Consider the following 23,879-nt stretch of genomic DNA (forward strand, 5'->3'; position numbering starts at 1 on the left):
GTAATAGTACCTAGCTAGGAAGACACATATGCCTCTTAAATCGTCATCATGAGTCGATCATTAACGCTATTAAGCTATATGAATGTAAAGAATAAAAAGAATCATGATATTCTTTATTTTTTTAGTTATTAGTATGATTTTGTTGATTTCATCATTCAATTTCACACTTATTTGAAACTTTTCAAGATTTTATCTTTTTGCATTACCGTAAAAAGAAAAAAAAAAGTTTTATTATAAAAGACGATTATTTTGTAACAAATCTCTCATTTTATCTATCTCTCTCTCAAAGGTCTTTTTCAACCTCTCTCCCCTGATATAACCAACAAACAAAGTCTCAAACAAAACAACACCAGAAAGTAAAACACAAGAACCACAACTAATTGAAGATGTGCTTTAAATACAATCAAGAATCTCATTAGCTCAATTAAGCGAACTAAGAAACTCAACCCATATCTGTTCTGCTCTCTTTGTCGTCTCTAGCGCAAATTCCTCCGCCGCATGCTCGTCCTTTGCCTTACGCACCGCCTCGTGATACTCTTCGTAGGCCTGAGACGCCTCCTTGAGAAGCTGTGACAGACTCGTCGTCAACGACGTAAACTTTGAATCAACGTTCACTTTCTCTGCTTCTAGCTTCGCCAACAGTCTCTTGATCGCAACGATTCTGATGTGCAACGCGTCTCCTCGTTGAGCCGTGATCTTTGCCGATGCGAACACCGAGTCTACGGATCTCTGCTTCTCCATTGCGGTTTCTTTCAACAGTTTAGCTCGGGTTTGAGCAATCTGGACTCTCTGAGAAGCCTCGAGTCCTTCTTTAATGACGGTTTTGTATTTGGCTAGCAAAGAGATGTAACCAATGAGCTGAGTACCTCGTAACGTGTACCGGCTGCTATAATCTCATCGAAGTTTGGATGGTTTACGAGATCACGTGCGCTTAGACCCCGTAGCTTCTTTAGGGTTAGCTTCAAGCCCTCTATGCTCTCTGATGTGGCGGATGATTCGCTTGTGGTAGAAGTAACCGATGACGAACCAAGGACTGAGCTTACCTTTGAGGACGTTTGTTCTCTATGGGTATGAACAAGATTGTTCAATGATATGGTGAGGCGAGAAGTCTCTGAGCCCTACCAAATTCAAGTCAAAAGTTATCAAGAAACTGTGATTGATTCAGATGTGAGAGCCTTCCATTGTCTATTCAAGAACTATCTATAAAAATAAAACAAAACCTGGGATTTGGATTCTTCAGCGAGTATCTCAGCTATGTTAATGGAAGAATCCGTGTCTGCTTTAAGACCATCTTTGTCTTGGTTAAAACAACCACATACACCATCTGCAAGAAACAAAAACAGAGAGAATTACACGTAAGAATAGGTCTCTTGTAAAATTCTTTAACATTCACAAGAATGAGCTTTAAAGCTAACCTGCAGGCTTTAGAAGACCATCTAAACCAGCTGTTAAAAGAAAGAACATATAAACATTGAGATATTAATTGTTTCCTTTTAGAAAAATATATATTTGTGAGAATCTGAAGTTTAAGTACCACTGTTTCCGGCATAAGTTTTCTGCGCTACACTTATGGTTGACGTACTCTTTGCAGCTGTTGACACAACACATGAAATTAAGAGCTATCACAGAGATTCTGAAATAAAATGACATAAATAATAATATTGAAGCAGTTTCTTACAGTCATCTCCATTAGTCTTTGCAATTGTAACAGCTGCAAGTTAGAATTAAACAAGAAGACCAAAACAAACTGTTAGAGACTTGTCCTTGTTTTCAAAAGAATTATTTAGTTCTTAAGATTACCTTCAAATTCGCGTTCGATTGCTTCCAACATAATGCTTCTCTTGTTTTCATCTGTTAAGAAAAGAGAAAAGGACTGAAAACGTATCTCACAAGGCTCTGACTTTGAGGAACAAAACGATCAAGTTATTTACCTTGTTTTGATTCATTCTTTATCTCATTAAGGCCTCTTGTTGCGGCTGAAAAAGAAAAATGAAACTTCCCATTCTTTATCTCATTAAGATCATGATTACTTGTTGTATATGATTTGGATTCATCTGATTAACAAGACTTATTGCACCAAGGATAGTTCAAGGTTCCTTCAAAGTTAGAGAGAGGAATGTATGTTAAAGTACCTTCAAACTCGAGTTCAATAGCATCAAGCATACTTTTTCGCCTTGCAGCTGTAACAAAACATGGAAACATAGCTGATTCATGGAAACATAGCTGATTCATGGATACATTAGAAATTAAATAAACAACAAAAGAAATAAGGGGAAGATTTGTTACCATGTTCATCATCATCCTTGCCATCGGTTGAATCAGTAGCCTTAATCTCTTCAAGACCTTTTGTAGCAGCTGTAATGTAAGAACATAAAAAAAAAACAGAAGAAAACTTATCTACTTGATCTGTTTCTATTGATTCACATTCAGCTAAGAATTGCAAAATGTTATGTGAAAGTAACCTTCAAACTCGCGTTCGATAGCTTCAAGCATGCTATTTCTCTTTGCAGCTGTAACAAAACATAAAAACATTATTTAGAAAGCTATGGAAGCAAGGTCAACAGAAAAGGTAGAGAAGAAAAATTATTACATTGTGCAGCGTCATCTCCTTCAGTGAAGTCGTCAAGATTTAGTTTCTTCAGGTTACTTGCAGCAGCTGCAAAGTAGTTTGACAAAACAGAGGAAATGATTCAAGATATGATTCCGGTACCATAAGAACTAATGAACTAACAGATATGTCATAATTACCTTCAAATTCACGTTCAATCTCATCCAACATACTTTGCCTCGTTGCAGCTGATAACAAAGATATAAGTAAACCTCTCTGAGAATTACGCTACAAGAAAGGTTAAGGAACCGAAAAAAATGTCTAAATGGAAAGAGCTTCTTACATTGGTCTCCCTCCTGTTTGCTATCGGCGAGATCTTCAAGTTGCTTAAAACTCTCAGTAACGGCTGCAAGAGAGGAAACAAACTCTTAGAACTTCTTGGAACCAATAAAGATTCAAAGATTCTCTATGCATGTAATGATTGGTATGCCAATTTACCTTCAAATTCGCGGTCAATTGCATCTAGCATACTTTGTCTCTTGGCAGCTGTAAATAAGGCATATCATATATTCATGTATCATTGTCTAGGTTTAAGTGTGGTGGACAAAAACAAAAAGTATCAATGTATAACAATATCTTACCTTTTTCTGAATCATCTTCATCTTTGACAGTGTGAGCATTAATCTTTAGCCCTTTAAGACCACTGGTAACAGCTGCAAGTGGAAGAAAAGCAAACATAATCATAAATCTAAAAAGTCTCAGGACAAAGATTGTAAATCAATTGAGATAAATATTGAGTATGTCATACCTTCAAACTCGCGTTCAATTGCATCTAGCATATTCTCTCTCTTTGCAGCTACAACAAGACATAAGATATATGTTCTGAATACTGTATCTGAGACTAAAAGATCATTGAAATAGAGGGAAACACAATATTACAGTGTGCTTCATCATCTTTGCTTGAGGTTGAGTGCCTTAGTTCTTCAAGACCTTTTGTAGCTTCTGCAAACAGAGTAAAAAACAGAGGTTTAGGATGGTTCTGCAGAAGATATCTAATTAAGACAAGATACTTGTTAATCAAGATACCTACCTTCGAACTCTCTTTCGATCTCTTCTAGCATCTTTTCTCTCCTTGCAGCTACATTAAGACAACAAAACCTGACTCAAGAGTACTATAACATGTAAGACAAGGCATCAAACAACATAAAAACGAGAGAGTTTTCTTTACCGTGTTCTTCATCATTGACCCCAGTTAAATCATCAGCCTTTAGTTGTTCAAGACCCTTTGTAGCAGCTGCAAGAAATGAAACAGAAGACAAAAACCAATTGTTAGTTAACTTTTTCGATTTCAAGAACTTGGTTAAGAAGATAAATGTTATGTAGAGAGATACCTTCAAAGTCACGTTCAATCTCGTCCAACATGCTTTGTCTCTTTGCAGCTGTAACAAAAAAAGAACAGAGAACTTGGACTTATAATATATAGGAAGAACAAAAATGTGATCGTAAAAAGTAATAGAGGAAGAGTGTTATGTTACATTGTTCATCATCTATTCCTTGGGTGGAATCATCAATCTTTAGTTGTTCAAATCCAGCAGCAGCAGCTGCAAGTAACTCTTTTGTAAGTAAGACTTGATCAACAACAGTTTTTACAAGAACTTAAACTTAAAAAGCTAGACAGAAACATGTAAAGGTACCTTCAAACTCTCGTTCAATAGCTTCCAACATTTTATGTCTCCTAGCAGCTGAAACAACATAGACAGTGTTAGAGCAATCTCTTAGCAAAAATGATCACATTAAAGAGGAAGAACTTTTTTTTGTTTAACCTTCTTCATCATCCTTAGATTCATCAACTTTGTTGATAACATCAGATTCAGCCTTTTTAAGTTCATTGACATGGGCTGTAATCAAGAAACACAAAAGAAGACAAACAAACTCTTCACATCAATATTTTTATATTTTTATTATCTAAGGCTTCTTCTTCCAGACACATAATATCAACTGTACGAGACTTTTAAGAAAACAGAGTAAAAAACAGAGTAAACATCGTCACATACCCTCGAACTCAAGTTCGATATGGTCCAACATACTCGAACTTTTCTTGACTTCATCAGTAACAGCTCCTACCTATATAGATCCAAAGTAAAAGAACCAAGAGCTCAATTTGCAGTAATCTTTTAAATCATAGTCATTCATTCCAATTTGACTAATGTAAATTCATAAACAGTAGTTTACCTGAGCTGATGCATCAACAGATTCTTTAAGAATTTCCACTGATTCTTCAGTTAGAGACAGAGATATAGTGTTGTTATCAGCCGCTGTGCTGTTTTTCTGACCACTGGTATCAGCTAATTCAACACACAACATAGAAAACTATATTAAAAAGAAAATTCCAGAAGAAGAAAAGAAACTAGATAGAGAAAGAGAGAGAGAGAGAGAGAGGTCTTACTTTTATCAGCTGCTTCATTGCCTTGGAGAGAATTGACATTAGCTACAACCAAGAAAAAAAATCATCATCTCCTGGTTATTTTAAGAGAATTGTGTTAAACTACGATTCTTAAATCTTAAGACATACCTTGATATTCATGCTCGATCAGACCTACACTCAAACCTCCAGTTCCTCCATCCTAAAATCAAAAGTCAAATGCATTTGAAATCAGTTGATCATATGATTGATTCGTTTCTTTTTTTTATTTTTTTTGTTAAAGATTGATTCGTTTCTTGTAAAGAAACAACAAGATCATATGTCTTTTGTGTAATTACCTGGCAAGAAACTTCATAGAAGCTTGAGAGAACGAGACAAAGAGACAAACCTAGAGCTAAAAACTTCGTTCTCATGGCGGAAGATTGTAATCACAAAGATCAAAATACACTGTCCCGAAGCTTGAGGAAATACATATAACAAGACTTTAAATAAAACCCAAGTAAAATAATAACTCAACGTGGCTTTTTTATTTAATAATAGATATTCACGTGGCTTTTATTTTTTTATATATTTTACATGTTCCTGATTACAAACAATCCAACGCTATTTTTTCACGTTCCTGGTCATCCACTTTTTATGTTAGGTAACAATGCTTTTTGAATATTGTGAAAAATGCTTAATTAAAGTTTAATGTTGAAATGTATACGGAATCCACGTTGGTTACATTGAAGTTTAAACTATTAATCAGTTTAACTAACTGCAATCTGATGAAATATAAATATAATCCTTAAGAGTGATATATCTTCTCCACTCCAAGGTCCACCTACTGTGAACTTCGTTGCTGATTTAATCTATAATGCTATAGTCATTACTACCATATCGTATCTCGTAAGACTTAAGCAATTATATTATACTATATGTCTGCCGATCAGTGTTTTATAATGCATTCATTTGGGGGAAAAAAAGTAAACAGGTACTCCTATAATGCATTCATTTGGGGGAGTATAAGATAGTATTAGCGTGCAACATGCGAAAATTAAATACATTTGTATATGGTTGTACTTGTACAGGAATGACAACATGTGTCACCCTAAACTCAATTAACGACTTTTTTTTTTATAAATTTATAAACTAGGGCAATAAATTCAAAATCAGACTTTTAGATCTCAAGACGTTGACTATATATATGATTCATATTAAAACTTTTTTAATCATTCCACTTTGGTCTAATATGTATTACAAATATAAATCTTGGAAGAACTTGTTACTTAAAAAACGATACTTATATGAAGTGGAGTGAGTAGTAATCATGAAATCAACAGAAACATTACCATTAACCATCAAGTCCCCAACCCCATCGGTAAACGAAACTCGCTTGGAAAATAAACATATCGTAACAACATGTCTCTATATATGATATTGTAAATTGTAATGTTATTATAACGTATAAATAATTGATATATACGACAGGTTGACGATAAGCTAGCAGATTCGATTAGACTAGAGTATTAATTGAGAGGGCCACATTCTTTTCCCGGAGATAACGCCACCGAGCTGCCCATGCATCATCCATTTCTTCATTTTCGTTGTTCAATTAAGTCCTTCTATTCATTATAACAATAATTTCCTTAAACGTGCTACATAGAGGGATAATTAAAAAAAAAATAATAATAACTGATAGCTAGTGTACTTATGAGTACCAAATTTTGAATCTTTTAAACAAATTAACACCGTAAAAACAATTGTGTCTCTCCTTGGTCTCCCTACTTCAACATATTACTTACAAGCAGCGTTCGAAAAAGCGTTGTAGGCGTCCGTTTCCGCCTCGTCTAGACGCTAGGTGCTATAGTACCGCCTAAACGACCGCTTTGACTGCCTAAAATTGTAGTATCATCATTTTAATGTATTTTTAAAATTTTAATTACACAAATTTAAAATTTATAAAGTTTTTTTATAAACATAATTATAAATGTTTAATATATTATTTAAAATGAATTAAAATAATTTTTTTATCTATTGTTTTGTTTTTGATTTAATATTTTTATTATTTCTATACATATTTTGTATAATTATGTATATAATATCAGATATATATTAGTTTATAGTATAACCGCCTAAAACCGCATAAATTTCGATTAGGCATTCTAGGCGCTAGGCGTTGGATCACCGCCTAGTTAACGCCTAGCGCTTTCTTCAACATTGCTTACAAATTACAACACAATAACATGTATATAAGTTTATAACATTAAAACCAGTCACGGCTGGCCTTATTCACATAAAACAAGTGATGCCCAAATTGTAAGCCACATATTATAAGAGTAAATCTTGGGCCACTTAACTTTAAATAAGTGATGTCTAGTGACATAATAACACTGATACTCGAGCATGTGTTTAAACAAATGACATCAACATATATATATATATATATATATATATATATATATATCTTTCAATAACGTTAATTTATTATTCTTTAGGAAACATAAAACCAGGAATAAAGGAGTTTGACAAGGTGCTCACATCAAGGAAGTTCCTCGACGAAGCTTTGTATTTGAAAGGGAAAATAACAAGAAACTACAAAACGTAAACAAGAGAGAAAATATGAAATATAAAAGAGATGAAGAAAACAAAAAGACTTGTTTCTCTAGAGAGTGCCGAGAAACTTAACCCAAACCTCCTCTGCGCTCTGAATGGCCTCACGCGAGAACTCCTCAGCTGCTTGTTCCTCTTTCCACTTGCGCACAACCACATGATACTCCTCGTATGCTTTAGAAGATTCCTCTATAACGTGTGATAGATTCACAACTGTCTTCTGGAAATTCATATCAACTTCTTCCTTCTCGGCCTCAAGTTTCAACACTAGTTTCTTGATCGCAAATATTTTGACGTACAACAAGTCTCCTCTCTCAGCCAGAGCCTTGACTAATGCTAACTCAGCCTCTACATTTTTCTTTTTCTCCGCAGCCATTTCTTTGAGCAATCTAGCACGCGCCTGCGCAAGCTGAACTCGCTGAGAGGCCTTGATTCCTTCCTGTATCAGACTTCTGTACATGGACAGCCTCGAAATGTAACTTACCGAGGCCGAGCTCAGTTCCTCATAGCGTGCAGCAATCGCCAGTATCTCCTCGAAATCCGAACGAGCCACGAGCTCACGCGCACTTATGGAACGATACTTTTTCAAGGTCACTTTTAGCTTCTCAACGGTCTTTGTTGTTTCTGTGGAAGAACTAGATCCTGTGGTTACGCTTACACCAGAAGACCATTTTTCTTTCTTATGCTTCTCAACAATTTCCGTGAGAGATGCTATGAGACTGGAGGTCTTTGACTTGGAGCCCTACATACCAAAACCAAAAATTCATTGAAGGAGACGTGTTAAACAAGTTTCATTGTCTATAATATACTATTTCATAAGAATGTCCAAGTCTGAAAAGAAACCTGGGAAACGGATTCTTCCTTGATGATGGCATCTATGTCATACTTTGGTATAACGATGGAAGCGTCCCCCTCTTCATTAACACCATTTCTGTCTTGGTTGAAACATCGCCACGCACCTGACTGTGAAATTCCTAGAGATCCCAACATCCCCGAGCCACCATTGCTTTTCTTCCAACCGTTATAAGAGCTAGACTGCTGACTACTCTCGGCTGATGCACTTGACACACCTAAAAAGAAGAATTATAAACAATATAATTCTCAACTCAGAGTTATTGAGATGATCATCTGATAAAAATTTTAACAACCGTCTTAAAAAATTAATAATAATATGAATTTCATTGTCGAACCCCTAGCAAATTAATGTTATATTACATGATATATCATCTCAACGTGTACCTTCAAATTCTATCTCCTGTGTTTCCACCTTACTCTTTCTCCTTGTGGTTCCTTCTTCTACAACAATTTTTGTAGCAGCCGCCGCTATATGATCGAACGGTAAAGAATAGACAAGTTTTTAGATATTAAAATAACATTCATCGAACAAATACCACTTCATGCATATGTAGGAAAATTAAGTTACCTTTCAGTTGCTGTTCAATCTCTTCCAGCTTTTGCCGTCTTTCAGCATCTGAATTAAGACCACACGTAAAAATAATTACCAAAATAAACTTAACTATGCATGGCGAGAAACAGAGTAGCTAGAAACAAAAAACAATTTAGGAAACAAAATCTTATACCAATTCCAACAGCATCATTAGATTCACCAAATTTACCGGCACCGTCAGATTCAGATCCATCTTGTTTATCACCGAAATAGGCTACAATTCGAGATACAAGGCAAATTAAAATTCTTCAATAATAACTAGATTGCTCTAACCCTGTTGATTAGTATCTTGACATTATATACCATCAAGTTCACGTTGTATATCGTCCATACTCGAACTTTGACCCAATTCTTGATGACCACCAACAGCTTCAGGCTAGAGATCCAAAAAGCACAAACAAGAGATTAGACACACAAAGAAATGAACAATTTTAGTTTCTTTTTACGACATACACCAAAATCTAATCCACCCATTAATTATTGATTTAACCTGGATTGTATAATCCACATTAGTTGGCATATCTGCAGCCAAAAACAAACCCAAACTCAGTTAAATTCCGGCTAATTATTTTAGGTAATAAGAAAATCAAATATTGACAAAATCTCGTCTACCTTGAAATTCACCAGACTCCGTTGAGCCTGCCTCGACCTGAAATGAATATCAAATGCATGCATGTCATACATTTTTTTATATTTCTTCTTATCTTTTGATTCACTCTTTAATAGTGTTATGTTCGCTTAAAGAAAAATTAAGGTTAACTATACCTGGCAAGAAACCTCATGGAAGCTTGAGAAAAAGAGACACACTGCTAAACCTAAAACCACACTTGTCCTTCCCATCGCAGAGATTTTCATTACAAAAATACCAAATTTTGAGTGCGTTTGATGTTTGAAGCAGAAATTTCTGTTCTTTAAATAGACCGAACGCAGGCAGACGCGTACATTTACAAATAATAAGTCAAGCAAAAATACATATTTTTATATATATAAAGAAAACTAATAAAATATATATAGATAAATAAAAATGTCAATATTAATATTAAAATATATATAAATAAAAATGTAATAAAATAGATAAAATCTACGTTATATATTTGTTCTATTGTAATATTGTTTTGATTAGTATTTAGGTGATTATGAAAATTAGTTTTATGTAAATGGTTCGATTGTAAACTTATTTCCTATAACATCTCCATCAAAGTAGGGGGCTAATTTCTTAGAATGACACATTTTTACTTTAGATTTTACACAAAAAAAAATCCCTTCTCCCATTTCGCAGAGTGAATGCGAAATGATCAACGTACCACGACTGAAATGCATGATTTACATATACGTACACGGTATATTAATTAGATGCACATCATAATTCAAAAAATATACCATACATATATAAAAACCTAAAACAACAAACTTGACATTTCTTATATATGTGATAAGTTCAAATTAAACCCTAGAGATACTCTTTCAAATTAAGAGAGCACTGCAGTACTTAGAGATCGAATTCCACAAGGATTCAAGACTACACAATAAATTATAGAGTTTTATGATTACGCTAAACAAATTAAGTTGAATTAAAAATTGAGAAAATCAATGCAAAATATTAAATGAAAGTGTTGTAAATTCGGAAGATCAAAAAACTAGGCCTAAGAAATTTCTCAGGAAATTATGAAACATTAAATCAATCAATAAATTAGGATTCAAGCAATTAAGATCAGATCTAGAACTCTAAACATTTTTGTAAAATAAATCAGTTCTCACTGCAAATATTATCTAAATTTAAAACCAGAAAGTCCAAATCTCTTTGTAAAATTCTAGGTTAAAAATCAACTTTAAATTCAGGTTTAGATAAGTTCACAAAATTACTAAATCAAATCTCTTTATAAAAAGTAATTTTGCTCATCAAAAGTTTTAATCAGGAAAATCAATTATATTCTTATATCAATTTATTTTCCTAGGTTATTAATTCTAGATGGCCAATCAATGATTAATATGAAAAACAACCTAATGATGAAGATCTAGAAAGATAATGAATTCTAAATAAATAGATCTAATAAATCATAAAATCTCTGTGAAAAACCTTGAACCTAACAAGCTAACTACTCAGACATGTTTAATGAAGAACAAGACATAATTCTGAATAACATGCAATTGAAATTAAAAGAGTAAAGATGAAGTTTATGAATTCTTCTCTCGAAGGAGTTCAGATCTATCTCTCCCAAAAGCTCTCAAAATCTCACAGGGTTGTAGAAAATAAAACTTGCTGGAAAATAACTTAAGGGTTTCTAAAACCTAATTTATATGTCCAAAAACACGTCAGGGACTAGTCTTGCAATTATGGAAAACTTTGGGCAACTTTATAAAACTTCCAAAACTTGACTTCTCTCGCAGACAAAGGTAGTGTCGATCGACACCATCATTTTGATTCAATTCCAAGTTCTTTCCTCCGCTGAATTGCTCCAAAGTGGTCTAAATTGCTTCACTTCGCTCCATCCGTGCCAAAATTATAGAAAACCTGTCAAGACACAAAAACAATCTAGAAAACAAATCAAAAGACTCAAAAAGCACACTAATATCGATGTTTTTAACTCATTTTTACATATTTGTGACGACGAAGAATCTTAGTGCAATTAATTTTTATTTTTATTTTAATATATAAATCGCTTTACAACAAACGAAATAAAATAAACATGACAGAAAGATATATATGTGGAGAAAGGTTGCGACGACTTAGAACGTTGACCCTAGCAAGTAGGCAAGTAGCAGGATAGCTTCATGGATATATTTTCAGGCGAAACAAATCAATGTTTGTCCTGAACTGGAATTTCAAGTATAGCTCTAGTTTGAGATTAGGAACCAGAAAAAAACAAGGAAGAGGATATACAGTTTCATGGAAGCAACGATCAAAATTAATATCTCAACACCAAAATGGATGAGTTCACATGTACTTTCACGACAAAGAGATCAATTAATCTCCTCACGAAGCTTTATTTTTCGTTGCCCAAAATGGTTTCCTAAACTAAGATAGAACTAAATATGCTTTAGGTGACATATGTTTCATATAGTAAAAAAATGGTTTCAAACTAAGATAGAACTAAATCTTTACATATCTATATAATAAAATATTACATTATCTTGATACTGTATTATCTTGTGGATCTTCGAGATCCTTCTACATAAAGTAGCTATGAACCAAGAAGTTAAAAAGCTAATTAAAATGGACATGTAACTATCATTGTTTGTCTTGAAGTTGAATTTTAGTGTATGGCTCCACCACACTAATAGAACAATCCAATCGTACCAATTTTCTTAGCTTCTAAGAAAAAAAAAGGAAGACGAAATACAATTTCATGGAAGCAACTATCAAAATGAATATATCTCAACATCAAAATGGATGAGTTTACATGTACTTTCACGTACGACAAAGAGATCAACTTGTCACAAAGCTTATCTCCATTGGCAAAATACATATCAAGTTCTTGTCAGGCGTCACGGATCACGCGTCCCCCCTGGTCACTCTCGTTGTTGGAACTCCATTCTCATATTTTTTGGAAAGAAATACAAATCGTTGAAAAAGTCTGCAACGATTTTCGTAGTTCCCCACTTTTGTAATAACAACTTTGTTGCAATATTTTGCTAAAGTTATTCTCTCTCAAAATCGTAGGATCGGACGACATTTTGTGATCGCCATTCCATCTTAAATATGTTGCAGATTGCAAAGGATTCTATTTGATGAGTTTTTCCGTTGCTGAATCACTAGTAGTATAATTAAATTTATGAGAATTGTTCATAGAAAAATATGAACACACATTTGTTCACGTATGCTTAATTCTAAATCATAAAATGGCGGGAAACACTAGCAAGAAGCACTGCTGTACAATCCCTGATCAAGAGTGGAAACGAAAGCCATTATTCAAGAACAAGGACTCTCCCCCAAACCAACCTTAATTAAGAGAAATGGTCTTCACTTTCAATATACTTGTCAATTGTTCATTAGTAAAATGTAGTGTTATAAATTTAAAAAGTTCTACAGATACCAAAGAAAAAGAGAAAAAAACAATTTTTTTTTGAAAAAAGTCAAAAACTAATAAAACTATCTTCGTTATATATATAAACAAGGGTTAAACAATATCTAGACCACATATATATAATATATTTCTTTACAAAAGAAGAAGAAGAACAACAAGAAATGGTTAAAAATTAGAGAAAGTGATACGATTTTAGAAGAAAAAAGTGAGTGGGTAGAAGAATGTGGCATACAATGTCCATTTGCATTTGGGGAATGAACTTTTAGCAAGCAGAGAGATACTCGAGCATCAAAGTGTTATGACACTATACATCACTTATTTAAATTATGTGGCCCAAAGCACTAATAAAATATGACACTATTATTTTCTCTCAATAATATGTGACCTTACAACTTGGGCTTCATTACTTGCTTTCTGCAAAGGCTAGCCTGACTTTTTTAATGTTATATTTATATACATGTCATCGTATAAGTAAAATTGTTCAAGTACGGTGACATATAAAGAGACGATATTGTTTCTAACTGTGAATTTGTTTAAAAGATTTAAATAGCTAGGAGGAGATGTGGCACTCAACGAAGGTCGCAGCTTTTGTCTCAAGATAATTTGATGGAAGAAGCTATAATGATCTTTGATGAGTTCAAGCAGGTCAAGCTAAGGCATTGAAGTTTTTGTTTAGCCATCCATATTTCGTTTCAGAGAATATTCAGTTTTAAAATAGAACAACTCATAGTTTGTAAGTTTATTCAAATAAGTTATATACTTTAACTGTTTTTAGAAAGATAATGTTTTTATCAAAAATAATTAATAATTATGTTGCTTGTTATCGTACGTTCATATATCGTTAAAACTTAATTGTTACAATATTTATTTTAAGAAAATGGAATAAATGGAATAAATGGAGAGATAGTATTATGAATGTCCGAATTAGTACTCAAGAATTTATCAAGAAATGGAGTTCTCATTCTCATGATTAAGATAGAAGCAGGAGTTCTCTGAACTTGGTCTGCATACTGCAGCAAAACCAGGCTCCAAGTCTCCAACTCTTTCCTGTGAAAATGTTGGAGCCACTTATCTATGTGCAAATCCAGGATTCCACTCTAGAATGAAGCACATCACCATCAACTATGTAAATACGGATGAGGCAATAATAAAGTATAGAAAATAAAGAACACAAGAACTTTGTTAACGAAGTTCGGTTTTTCCTATTCCCCGGGACCACGTCCAGATTTCGATTCCACTAGAACAAGAAAGAAAATACAACCTATTCGCAAATGCATATATCAAGCACAACCCTCTTAATTCACCGCTCCGTTCTATAACATGAAATCTTAAGGATAATTCTCTACCCTTAACTAGACTAACACCAAGCCTAGAATTAAACCAAGATAACATAACCTTGGGCTAAACTCTCCTGAGCCTAGACTTCAGATCTTCAACTCTCTTGAGCAACCTTCACACACACGTCACACCGACGAAAAGAAGCTTGAACAACACAAGCACCAAACCGCGAAACTAAGCCACACACAATGAGAAAGCTCTCTAGTATTTTAACATTTATGCCTCAGCTCTCTTGTTTCTCTAGGACGTGTCCAACACCTCCATATATACCCATCCAGACTTCCTAATCACCATAAAAGAAGATTTCCAAATTCCATAAGAAAAAGACTTTTTCCTTTTTGCTATTTTCTTTTTCCTTGTAAAACTCCAATTTAATCAACCAAAGAAATAGTAGTTTTCCTCTTCAATTCATCCTCAAACCATCCTTCAATATTGCCTTCTCAAACCTTCTAGAAACTTCTCATGCACATAAAACACCAACAATCATGTATCACGTCTTGAATCACACAAACACTACTTCAGAGAAACCAATACATCTTCATTCTCCCCCTTTTTGACTATGTTTGTGAACTCATCAGTTCAAACACCTAAACAACATCACCAGACACATCTTCATTCTCCCCCTTAATGAGTCACAACATAGTCAAAACTAACTAGAAATTTTTCCATGCTTTGCAATACGCGGTTGATAGCCTAGTACACCACCTCCATAGAACTCATCTTTTCTAACCCAAACCTTGTTGCGCCTTAGACCTCCATGATTGACTCCTTGAATGAACCTAAAACAATTCCTCTTAATATGTCCTTGAACTCCACAGTGATAACATGTAGGACCATGAAACCTTACATCATAAGCATTCTCCATTCGGCTCCTCTCTCTCAACAATCTGAAACATATTGGCCTAATATGCCCAACAACACCACAATGATGGCAAACAGGTCGAAAAACTTGTCTAGGGGCATTCTGCAATTCATAAACTCTTTTACCATGCTCTTTCACAAATACAGTATCTGAAACATTCTTTGAAGCAATCTTTGAAGCAGTCTCTGACACAGTTCCTGATACAGATGTGATTTTTCCACTTGAAACAAACACCAGATCTGATTTTGAAACTTTTCCTTCATATCCAAGGCCACACTTATCTGTTTTGCCAATACTCAGAATATGATCCAACTTCTTTGTACCATTATTAAGCATTCTCAAATTCTTTTGAGTTTCTTCAAGTTGTACTCTTCCTTGTGATGCTTATTCTTCCTTTTCTGTTGCATATTTCTCTGCTTCAACGACTTTAGTCTCTAACTCAAGCTTCTCCTTAATCAAAACTGGATTTTCTTCAACTACCGTAAGCCAATGTGCATACAACTTCTCATAGCTCTTACCAAGTTCTTCATAACTCATATCTTCTGCATCACTATCACTATCAGAATCATGTTCAGATGCAGTTGCACGTTTTGCTGCAGGCTTGGAAGCAGTTGCAGACACTGATGCAGACATTGATTCAGAACTATCTTCAAAATTAACGCCACAAAATTCTTCAGTTCTTCTTCTTCATTTGAATCAGTTTCAGAATCACTAGTAACAACATTCATAGCCTTCTTTTTATGCTTTTGTAGATTGGCACAATCAGACTGTACATGACCGTATCCTTTGCATTCAAAACATTGAACATTCTTTGATGAAGTCTTCATCTCTTCACCCATTCTACTTTTCTTCTCTTCGCCCTTACACTTCAGAAATTTAGCAAATTGTCTTGATAACATAGCCATTGAATCTTCACAAGATGATACCTTAAGAGCTACTCCAATGTCAACTTCCTTCTTTATTGCTTCATTAACTTGATCATCTTTCTTCTTTACTCCTTCAGCTTCATATGTTTTGCTTAATTCAAAAGCTTTAAGAATCCCAACAAACTCATCAAAAGCCATCTCATCTAAATGATGAGCTTCTTCAACTGCATAATTTTTTGACTCAAATCTTGCAGGTAATGATCGCTTCAGCTTCTTCACAAGCTTTTTGTCTTTGTACTGCATTCCAAGAGCAAAAGCCTCATTAGATATATCACATAACTTAGGACTGAACTCAGCCACAATTTATTTTTCTTCCATCCTTAGATTCTCAAATTGTGATGCCAACATATCCAACTTTGTTCTCTTAACACTTGAAGTATCTTCAAACATATTCTCCAATGACTTCCACGCTTTCTGAGCTGATACACATTGAGAAATTAACTTGAAGTGGCTTGAATCAATAGCATTGTAAATCGCTGTCTTGGCCGTTGATAGTTTTTTCTCTTGAAGTGACTTGATAGTTTTTTTCTCTGCAGCAGTCCACTTATCTCTTGGCTTAAGACTCTAAACTCCTTTATCATCCACAACTTTAGGAGGCTCCCAACCAAGATCAATCGAATTCCAGCAATCTTCCTCAAGGTTACTAATAAACGCTTGCATACGAACCTTCCAATATCTGTAATTTGTTGAATCAAGCAACGGTGGTCTTGACATAGACGTGTCTTCTCTGTATGAATTCATCACAACTGATTCAAAGTTTTGCCTTACTTCCTGAATTACCCTCACCCTTGATCTACCCGAAACTAGATTTAATCTATATCGATTTAATCTATATCGAGAACCCGCTCTGATACCACTTGTAAATGCGGATGAGGCAATAATAAAGTGCAAAAAGTAAAGAACACAAGAAATTTGTTCACGAGGTTCGGTTTTTCCTACACCCCAGGACCACATCCAGATTTTAATTCCACTATAACAAGAAAGCAAATACAACATATTCGCAAACGCGTAAATCAAGCACAACCCTCTTAATTCACCGATCCGTTCTATAACATGAAATCTTAAGGATAATTCTCTACCCTTAACTAGACTAACACCAAGCCTAGATTTAAACCAAGATAACCTAACATTAGGCTAAACTCCCCCTGACTTCAGATTTTCAACTCTCTTGAGCAACCTTCACACACACGTCACACCGACGAACAAAGAAGCTTGAACAACACAAGCACCAAACCGCGAAACTAAGCTGCACACAATGAGAAAGCTCTCTAGGATTTTAACCTTTATGCCTCAGCTCTCTTGCTTCTCTAGGACGTGCCCAACACCTCCTTATATACCCATCCAGACTTCCTAATCACCATAGAAGAAGATTTCCAAATTCCATAAGAAAAAGACTTTTTCCTTTTTGCTATTTTCCTTTTCCTTTTAAAACTCCAATTTAATCAACCAAAGAAATAGTAGTTTTCCTCTTCAATTCACCCTCAAACCATCCTTCAATATTGCCTTCTCAAACCTTCTAGAAACTTCTCACGCACATAAAACACCAACAATCTTGTATCACGTCTTGAATCACACAGACACTACTTCAGATAAACCAATACATCTTCAACTACCACTTCATTCGTGAGCTGATTCAAGACGACAAACTTTGTGTCTCACTTGTCTCCACAAAATATCAACTTGCAGATGCTCTAACAAAGCCTTTACCTCGTGCAACCTTTCATTACCTGCACAACAAGATTGGAGTCACCTTAGTCCTTCCATCTTTGAGGGGGCGTATTAAGGATCTACATAAAAGGAAAACTTATTTGATCACAGATTATCATCTCCATCATATCATCTAACAGATTCAATTACAAATCATCATCTCTATCATATCATCTAATCTCTTATGTCAACGCTTTCTATTTATTGTGTATATTTGTTTTCCTTACATAGTCCTATAGTCAATTCCTTTCAATAATATTCATTCAGCTTTACAATCTTGTATTAACTGCCTCACTCTTCTCGTCAATAATATCCTTGGTCGCATCACATCTTCCATCATCCTGTATCTCTTGTTTTCCCTCAGATGGAGTCAAATCTAACCCAGACAGAGGCTTGTTCATTTCTTCAGCAGTAGTAGAAGGAACAGGAGCAGTAAAAGGGACCAAACGAATATGACTTGGAGCCCTACGTACTTTCGACAAAAAAAAGGAGCCCTACATACCAGAATCAAAATTCATTGATGGAGACGTGTTAAACAAGTCAGCCTTAACTGAATGATATTTTAGTAATTAATCTTTTGCTACTAAGTCAACCGTAAAATGGCCAAGTATTACGATAAGTCAGCTCATGGCGGCTGAGTTATAAAACTTAATCATAACTCAGCCATAACCACATCTCATAAGTTAGCCGTTGTTCATAACTCAACCATATTCAGAATGATAATTCAGTCGTGTCGTAGTGATAACTCAGCCAAAAAATTTACAACTCAACCATCGGATTATAACTCAGCCGTAAGGGCGGCTGAGTTATGGCATAACTCAACCAGATTTCATTAAGTCAGTTGTAACGCTTGGCTGAGTTATGCTCTAAGTCAGCTGTCCTCTCTTACTCAAATGTTTTTTCCATAAATCAGCCGCAACATATCATAACCCAGCCGGCATTACCTCTATAACACGTTACGGCTGAATTATTTAATACACGTCAGCGATTTCTGACGTGGCAATAACATTTTTGTAATTACGTTTTTTTCCTGTAACATAAAACAATGACATACTGGATATATTTTTTTTTTTAAACAAGGGCATGTTGGGTATATAATTAAAGAGTGAATCACACTGCAAGTATATTTTTTTTTTGCTTCTTCTCTTGTGATTCACTCTTTAATTGTGTACTTGTGTTATGTTCGTTTAAAGAAACTTTTGTGGTTACCTATACCTGGCAAGAAACCTCATGGAAGCTTGAGAGAAAGAAACACACTGCTAAACCCAAAACCACACTTGTCCTTCCCATCGGAGAGATTTTCATTTACAAATTAAAAGACCAAATTATAGACACTGCTAATTACCCAAAAACACACTCTTTTTCTTGATCTTTAAAAATTGAGTTTGTTTGATGTTTGAAGCAGAACTTGCTGTTCTTTAAATAGACCGAACTCGGACGCGTACAATTTTAAAAATAAGAAGTCAAACAAAAATAATACATATTTTACCAAAAAGAAAAACTAAATATGTATATATATATATATATATATATATATATCTAAATGTTAACATTAATGTTAAAATGTAAGATAAATAAACAAAATCAACTATCATTTGTTCTATTGTAATATTGTTTGATTAATATTTAGGTGATTATAGAAAGTTTTATGTAAATGGTTCGATTGTAAAAAAAATTTACATAGTAAGGGTCATCTGCGTTTCCTTGAATCACACTTACGTTGACACCTAAAATAATCTTATTTCATATCACTTCTCCATTAATATAGAGGGCTAATAATTTTTTAGAATGACCCATTTTTACTCTATATTTTACACAAAATTAAATATCCCTTCTCCCATTTGGCAAAGTGAATGTCGAAATGATCAACATAACTACATAAGTACATAACACTACTGAAATGCCTGATTCACATATATACGTACAAGGTATATTATTTAGATGCACACCATAATTCAAAAAATAAACCATACATATATAAAACTAAAAACCTAAAACAATAAACTTGACTTTTCTTATATACGGTTTTAACACGTTTTTGAATATTTGAGACGACGAAGACATCTTAGTGCAATTAATAAATAAATCGCTGTACAACAAACCTAAAATATACATGACAGAAAGATATGTGGAGAAACATTGTGACAACTGAGAACGTAGACCCGAGCAAGTAGCAAGATAGCTTCATGGAAATTTTGTCACCAAAAAAATCAATGTCATGTCCTGAACTGAAATTTTAATGTATAGCTCTAATTGTGATATTAAAAAAAAAAAAAAAAACAAGGAAATACAATTTCATGGAAGCAAGGATCAAAATTAATATCTCAACATCAAAATCGATGAGTTCTATTAGGATAAGACTAAATATTAGGAGATTATGTTAAATATATGATTCATGTATATCATTGTTAGATTATAGGATCTATGACAGCCGACTCAACCATGTACTTGTGTGTTCCTACTTCCTATGATGAAATACACAGAACATTATTGATCTTACAAGTTCACATGTACTTTATCACAACAACAACAAAGAGATCAAGCTGTGCATATCTAGTTTTCTCCTCTTTTATATTTCTTTATTTTTAATCCTTCTATCTAGCTATATATTTCGCTGCAGTGTTATCGTTTTAAGAACTCAAATTAACCATCAAGAAAAGAAAGAAAAAAACTTATAAAGTGTGTGATTGATGAGAGATAGAGATTGGAAAAATTATGTATTGCTCTCATAATCATAAGCTTTAGGTTGTTTATATAGAAAAAATGGTTTCATAAACTAAGATAGAATTCAATCTTTACATATCTATATAATAAATCTTCTCTTCTAGATCCTTCTACATAAAGTAGCTATATGAACCAAGAAGTTTAATTAAAGCTAAAATGGACATGTGTAACTATATCATTGTTTGTCTTGAGGTGGAATTTTAGTGTATAAGCAATCCACTTTGTACCAATTTTCTTAATTAGCTTCTAATTAAGAAAAAACAAGAAAGATGAAATACAATTTCAGATTGCAACAGATTCTATTTGATGAAATTTTTCCATTGCTGAAACACAGATCACTACTAGTATAATTAAACATTTATGAGAATTATAATTCAGTTATGATATTGATAACTACATTTTAACTCGCGGTGTGACTATTTTTTAAAACTAAAATATTTAAAATTTTAGTTGTATTTATTTCTTAATTTTGTTTGTTTTATTTATTGCTTAAAATTGTATAATTGTATTTTTATTGTTAATTTTAGGATTTGGTCTATGGTATACGCGAGATAATATGCTTTTACATAATCAACATAATTAAATATGTCTAATATTGATGAATTACTTTTGTGATACCGAGTTATTGATATTTTTAATTTATATTAATACTAATCCAAACTCGTATAGCTATATACCCTCATCCGATGATATTTTTAATTATTTATATGTATCTATAATATTTTAAACTTTTTAAAATTTAAAAACTATTATATCTAATATTAAACTATTAGCGTAAGAACTAAATTAAACCAAATACAAATTTTTATTTTTCACTCACTAATTTAATAATTAGTTTTTTTTGGTTAAATGTAATAATGCTAACGTAAATTTTATATATGTAAGATAAATATGAACCATAATAAATATATGAAGGTAATACTTAAACTGTGGAATATACATGAATGATACAATATTTTCAAAGATATTTTAACTCATTAGTTTTATTGATTGTGCATTGTTACCTTGTATTGATAGTGCATTTTTTTAATTTAGATTAATACTAATCCAAACCTAGTAAACATTAACAATGGAATATGTTAGTAATTATAATATTACCATTTCTTAAATTTGAAAATAATAGAAGCTGAATTGAAGTATCAACATTCCCGATTTTTATGCAAATATTAAATATTGGTTTTCCTTTTCGCAGCGAAATGGGAAATTAGCATACATATGTGGAGATATGAAGAAGAAATCAGTTAAATGAAAATACGAAACTTAATATTAACATTTATAACTTTCTAATTCTTGATTTTGGTATCATTCTATTTAAATCGAGATTCTCTAGAAAACTATGGGGGAATGTTCACATATTCTCAAGTTGTATATTCTTCTGCTGAGGTCGGGCTACATTTTTGTATATCACGAATTTGAGCTTCAAACAACATAGACAAGAACACAATGAAACTAAGACGACGAATGTTTCAAAGTTTTTACCTTCAAGTATCTTCAGCCCTCGGTGAGTTCTCAGGTGTCTTTAAAGGAGCTGCTGCTTCTACAACGGAAGGTTTACTTTCTTTATGTTTCTCGATAACTGCTCGGAACTCTTCCACTACCGTTGGGTCCTTGAACTTGAGTGCGAATGTGGAGAGACCTTTCTCGGCTTCATTTATACTATTCACACAAGCAAATGTAATTCCTTTCTTGTCCATGTTCGCCAATTTCATTTCAGGGTAAAGACTTGCGTTCAGGATCAACCTATAGTTTCCTTTGGATCTCATTACCAACCTGGCTTTTCCGTTATCAGTCGTGGATACGCTTACCTTGAGTTCTCCTTTCCCACGCTCTTTCCATCCTCCCTCAAGATATTCAAACATTACTGAACCAGCTGTGAAGGCCACTTTTTCGTTCTCTTCTCCTGTCTCCACTGAAACATCTTGCTTTGAAGGGAAAGCTGTAGTAGTTTCTGTGCTCTTCGTGACAATGGAAGCAGAGCCGGATGCACCAAACAGGGAAGAGATTCCATTGTTTGACAGGCCAAAACTGAAGGGTGACTGTTCAGTCACAGACACGGTCGAACCTTGCTGTGGAACCAAACCAAACGAGAATGAAGAAGCAGAGAAACTTGTACTAGCAAGTCCTGTGAATGCGTTTTTGCTACTCGAGTGCTGGTGGAAAGAACTCAAGCCTCCACTATCTCCATTCTTCTCTGTGTCTTCATTTCCTTCTTTCTCGGTCTGATTACCACCTGAATCCTTGTCAACAGCGTCACTATTGCCGTTGTCATCTTTAGCCGTTTCAGTCTTTTCCCCAGCAGCAACATCAATTTCTGTCGTTGTTTCTGTCTCGTCTTCAATCTTGTTATCAGCTTCACCACCATCTCCAGTATTAACTGGCTCACTCTTCTCGTCATCATTGGTTGCATCACATCTTCGACCATCCTGTGTCTCTTGTTTTCCCTCAGATGGAGTCGAATCTAACCCAGACAGAGGCTTGTTCGTTTCTTCAGCAGTAGTAGAAGGAACAGGAGCAGTAAAAGGGACCAAACGAATTCCAGCAAAGGGATTGGATGCTAGTGGTGCTGCTGCTGTTGCAGATGGATCTCTGCGCTTAGCTCTGAAAATTTTTCTGGTAGCCAAAACCTCCTCACTTGCAGTCTTGAAAGTACCACTCGGGAGTGCACAAGTGTCTTCATCATCATCATCATCATCATCATCATCATCAAGGCCAGGATTGTCACGAGAAAGCTCTTTCAAAGCAGCTCTCTTTTTAGAAGGCTGCTGAGCGTTTTCCGAGTCCCCCATTGTTAAAAGTCTAGAGAGAATCTCAAACACTTACAAACAAAGCTAAGAGTCCCTACAACACCAAAAAAAAAAAAATCCATAGGGAAGCTTAAACAACACTGGAGAACCGATCAGGGTAAATAAAGTATAAAGAAACCTAAGATGTTTGTTAACGAAGGCATACCAAAATCTAGAAGCGATCAATTAATTATGCAGCGGAAATTTAAAATCAAAGAACTAAATCAGCCGTAAGTAATGGCGAACTATGTAAAAACCCTAAGAACTCGAGCAGCGAGTTGGGAGAAAAGAGTATATATCCTCGAATATTCCAAGATTCGGAGACTTACGGACAAGCAGAAGCAGCAGAAAATCACTGCCGGAGCGAAGAGAGACGACCGCCGGAGAGAGTAATTAACAGCCGGAAGGGAGAGAGAGTAATTAAAAGAGAAGAAGAAAAAAGAGTTATATAATATACCTACTTGCCCTTATTTTGAATTAGATTGATCTTTTTTTTTTGGATGAA

The 23,879-nt window shown here is 34.2% G+C and overlaps 2 protein-coding genes and 2 pseudogenes across 3 annotated transcripts; all 4 read right to left on the reverse strand.

The window, feature by feature from the left end:
* Positions 1-212: 212 nt before the first annotated feature.
* LOC104765427 (TSA1-like protein) lies at positions 213-5,435 on the reverse strand. Its single transcript, XM_010489137.2, is given in 29 exon segments — positions 213-857; positions 860-1,118; positions 1,221-1,324; positions 1,416-1,445; positions 1,535-1,591; positions 1,679-1,711; positions 1,801-1,851; positions 1,932-1,976; positions 2,133-2,180; positions 2,287-2,355; positions 2,463-2,510; positions 2,591-2,656; positions 2,749-2,796; positions 2,892-2,954; positions 3,047-3,094; positions 3,190-3,261; positions 3,357-3,404; positions 3,488-3,550; positions 3,639-3,686; positions 3,777-3,842; positions 3,940-3,987; positions 4,084-4,149; positions 4,243-4,290; positions 4,372-4,446; positions 4,603-4,672; positions 4,781-4,893; positions 4,995-5,036; positions 5,121-5,172; positions 5,309-5,435. Coding segments are annotated over 29 exon segments (2,292 nt in total). The 5' UTR covers positions 5,384-5,435; the 3' UTR covers positions 213-420.
* Positions 5,436-7,417: 1,982 nt separating this feature from the next.
* On the reverse strand, positions 7,418-9,903 carry LOC104765428 (NAI2-like protein). Its single transcript, XM_010489138.2, has 9 exons — positions 9,775-9,903; positions 9,622-9,658; positions 9,500-9,531; positions 9,313-9,385; positions 9,143-9,223; positions 8,986-9,033; positions 8,802-8,885; positions 8,406-8,632; positions 7,418-8,304 (listed from the first exon to the last, which is right to left on the reverse strand). The coding sequence occupies exons 1-9, from the start codon at positions 9,862-9,864 to the stop codon at positions 7,615-7,617; spliced, it is 1,362 nt and encodes a 453-aa protein (XP_010487440.1). The 5' UTR covers positions 9,865-9,903; the 3' UTR covers positions 7,418-7,614.
* Positions 9,904-15,021: 5,118 nt separating this feature from the next.
* Positions 15,022-18,268, reverse strand: LOC104767545 (uncharacterized; annotated as a pseudogene).
* A 3,564-nt stretch (positions 18,269-21,832) lies between these two features.
* Positions 21,833-23,867, reverse strand: LOC104765429 (nuclear pore complex protein NUP50B pseudogene; annotated as a pseudogene). The gene is made up of 2 exons (XR_015590855.1): positions 23,704-23,867; positions 21,833-23,429 (listed from the first exon to the last, which is right to left on the reverse strand). The product of XR_015590855.1 is annotated as a nuclear pore complex protein NUP50B pseudogene (transcript).
* Between the last annotated feature and the right edge of the window lie 12 nt (positions 23,868-23,879).

This window comes from Camelina sativa, chromosome 19 (assembly GCF_030686135.1).
Source record: "Camelina sativa cultivar CO46 ecotype springtype chromosome 19, ASM3068613v1".
In the NCBI taxonomy this organism is placed as follows: domain Eukaryota; kingdom Viridiplantae; phylum Streptophyta; class Magnoliopsida; order Brassicales; family Brassicaceae; genus Camelina; species Camelina sativa.

Excerpts from the sequence above, each read along its gene's own strand:
- LOC104765428 (XM_010489138.2), bottom strand. The coding sequence starts at position 9,864 with ATGAAAATCTCTGCGATGGGAAGGACAAGTGTGGTTTTAGGTTTAGCA. Across the intron at positions 9,034-9,142 it reads TAATGATGCTGTTGGAATTG|ATGCTGAAAGACGGCAAAAG; the intron begins GTATAAGATTTT and ends GTCTTAATTCAG. Across the intron at positions 8,633-8,801 it reads ACAGGAGATAGAATTTGAAG|GTGTGTCAAGTGCATCAGCC; the intron begins GTACACGTTGAG and ends TCTTCTTTTTAG.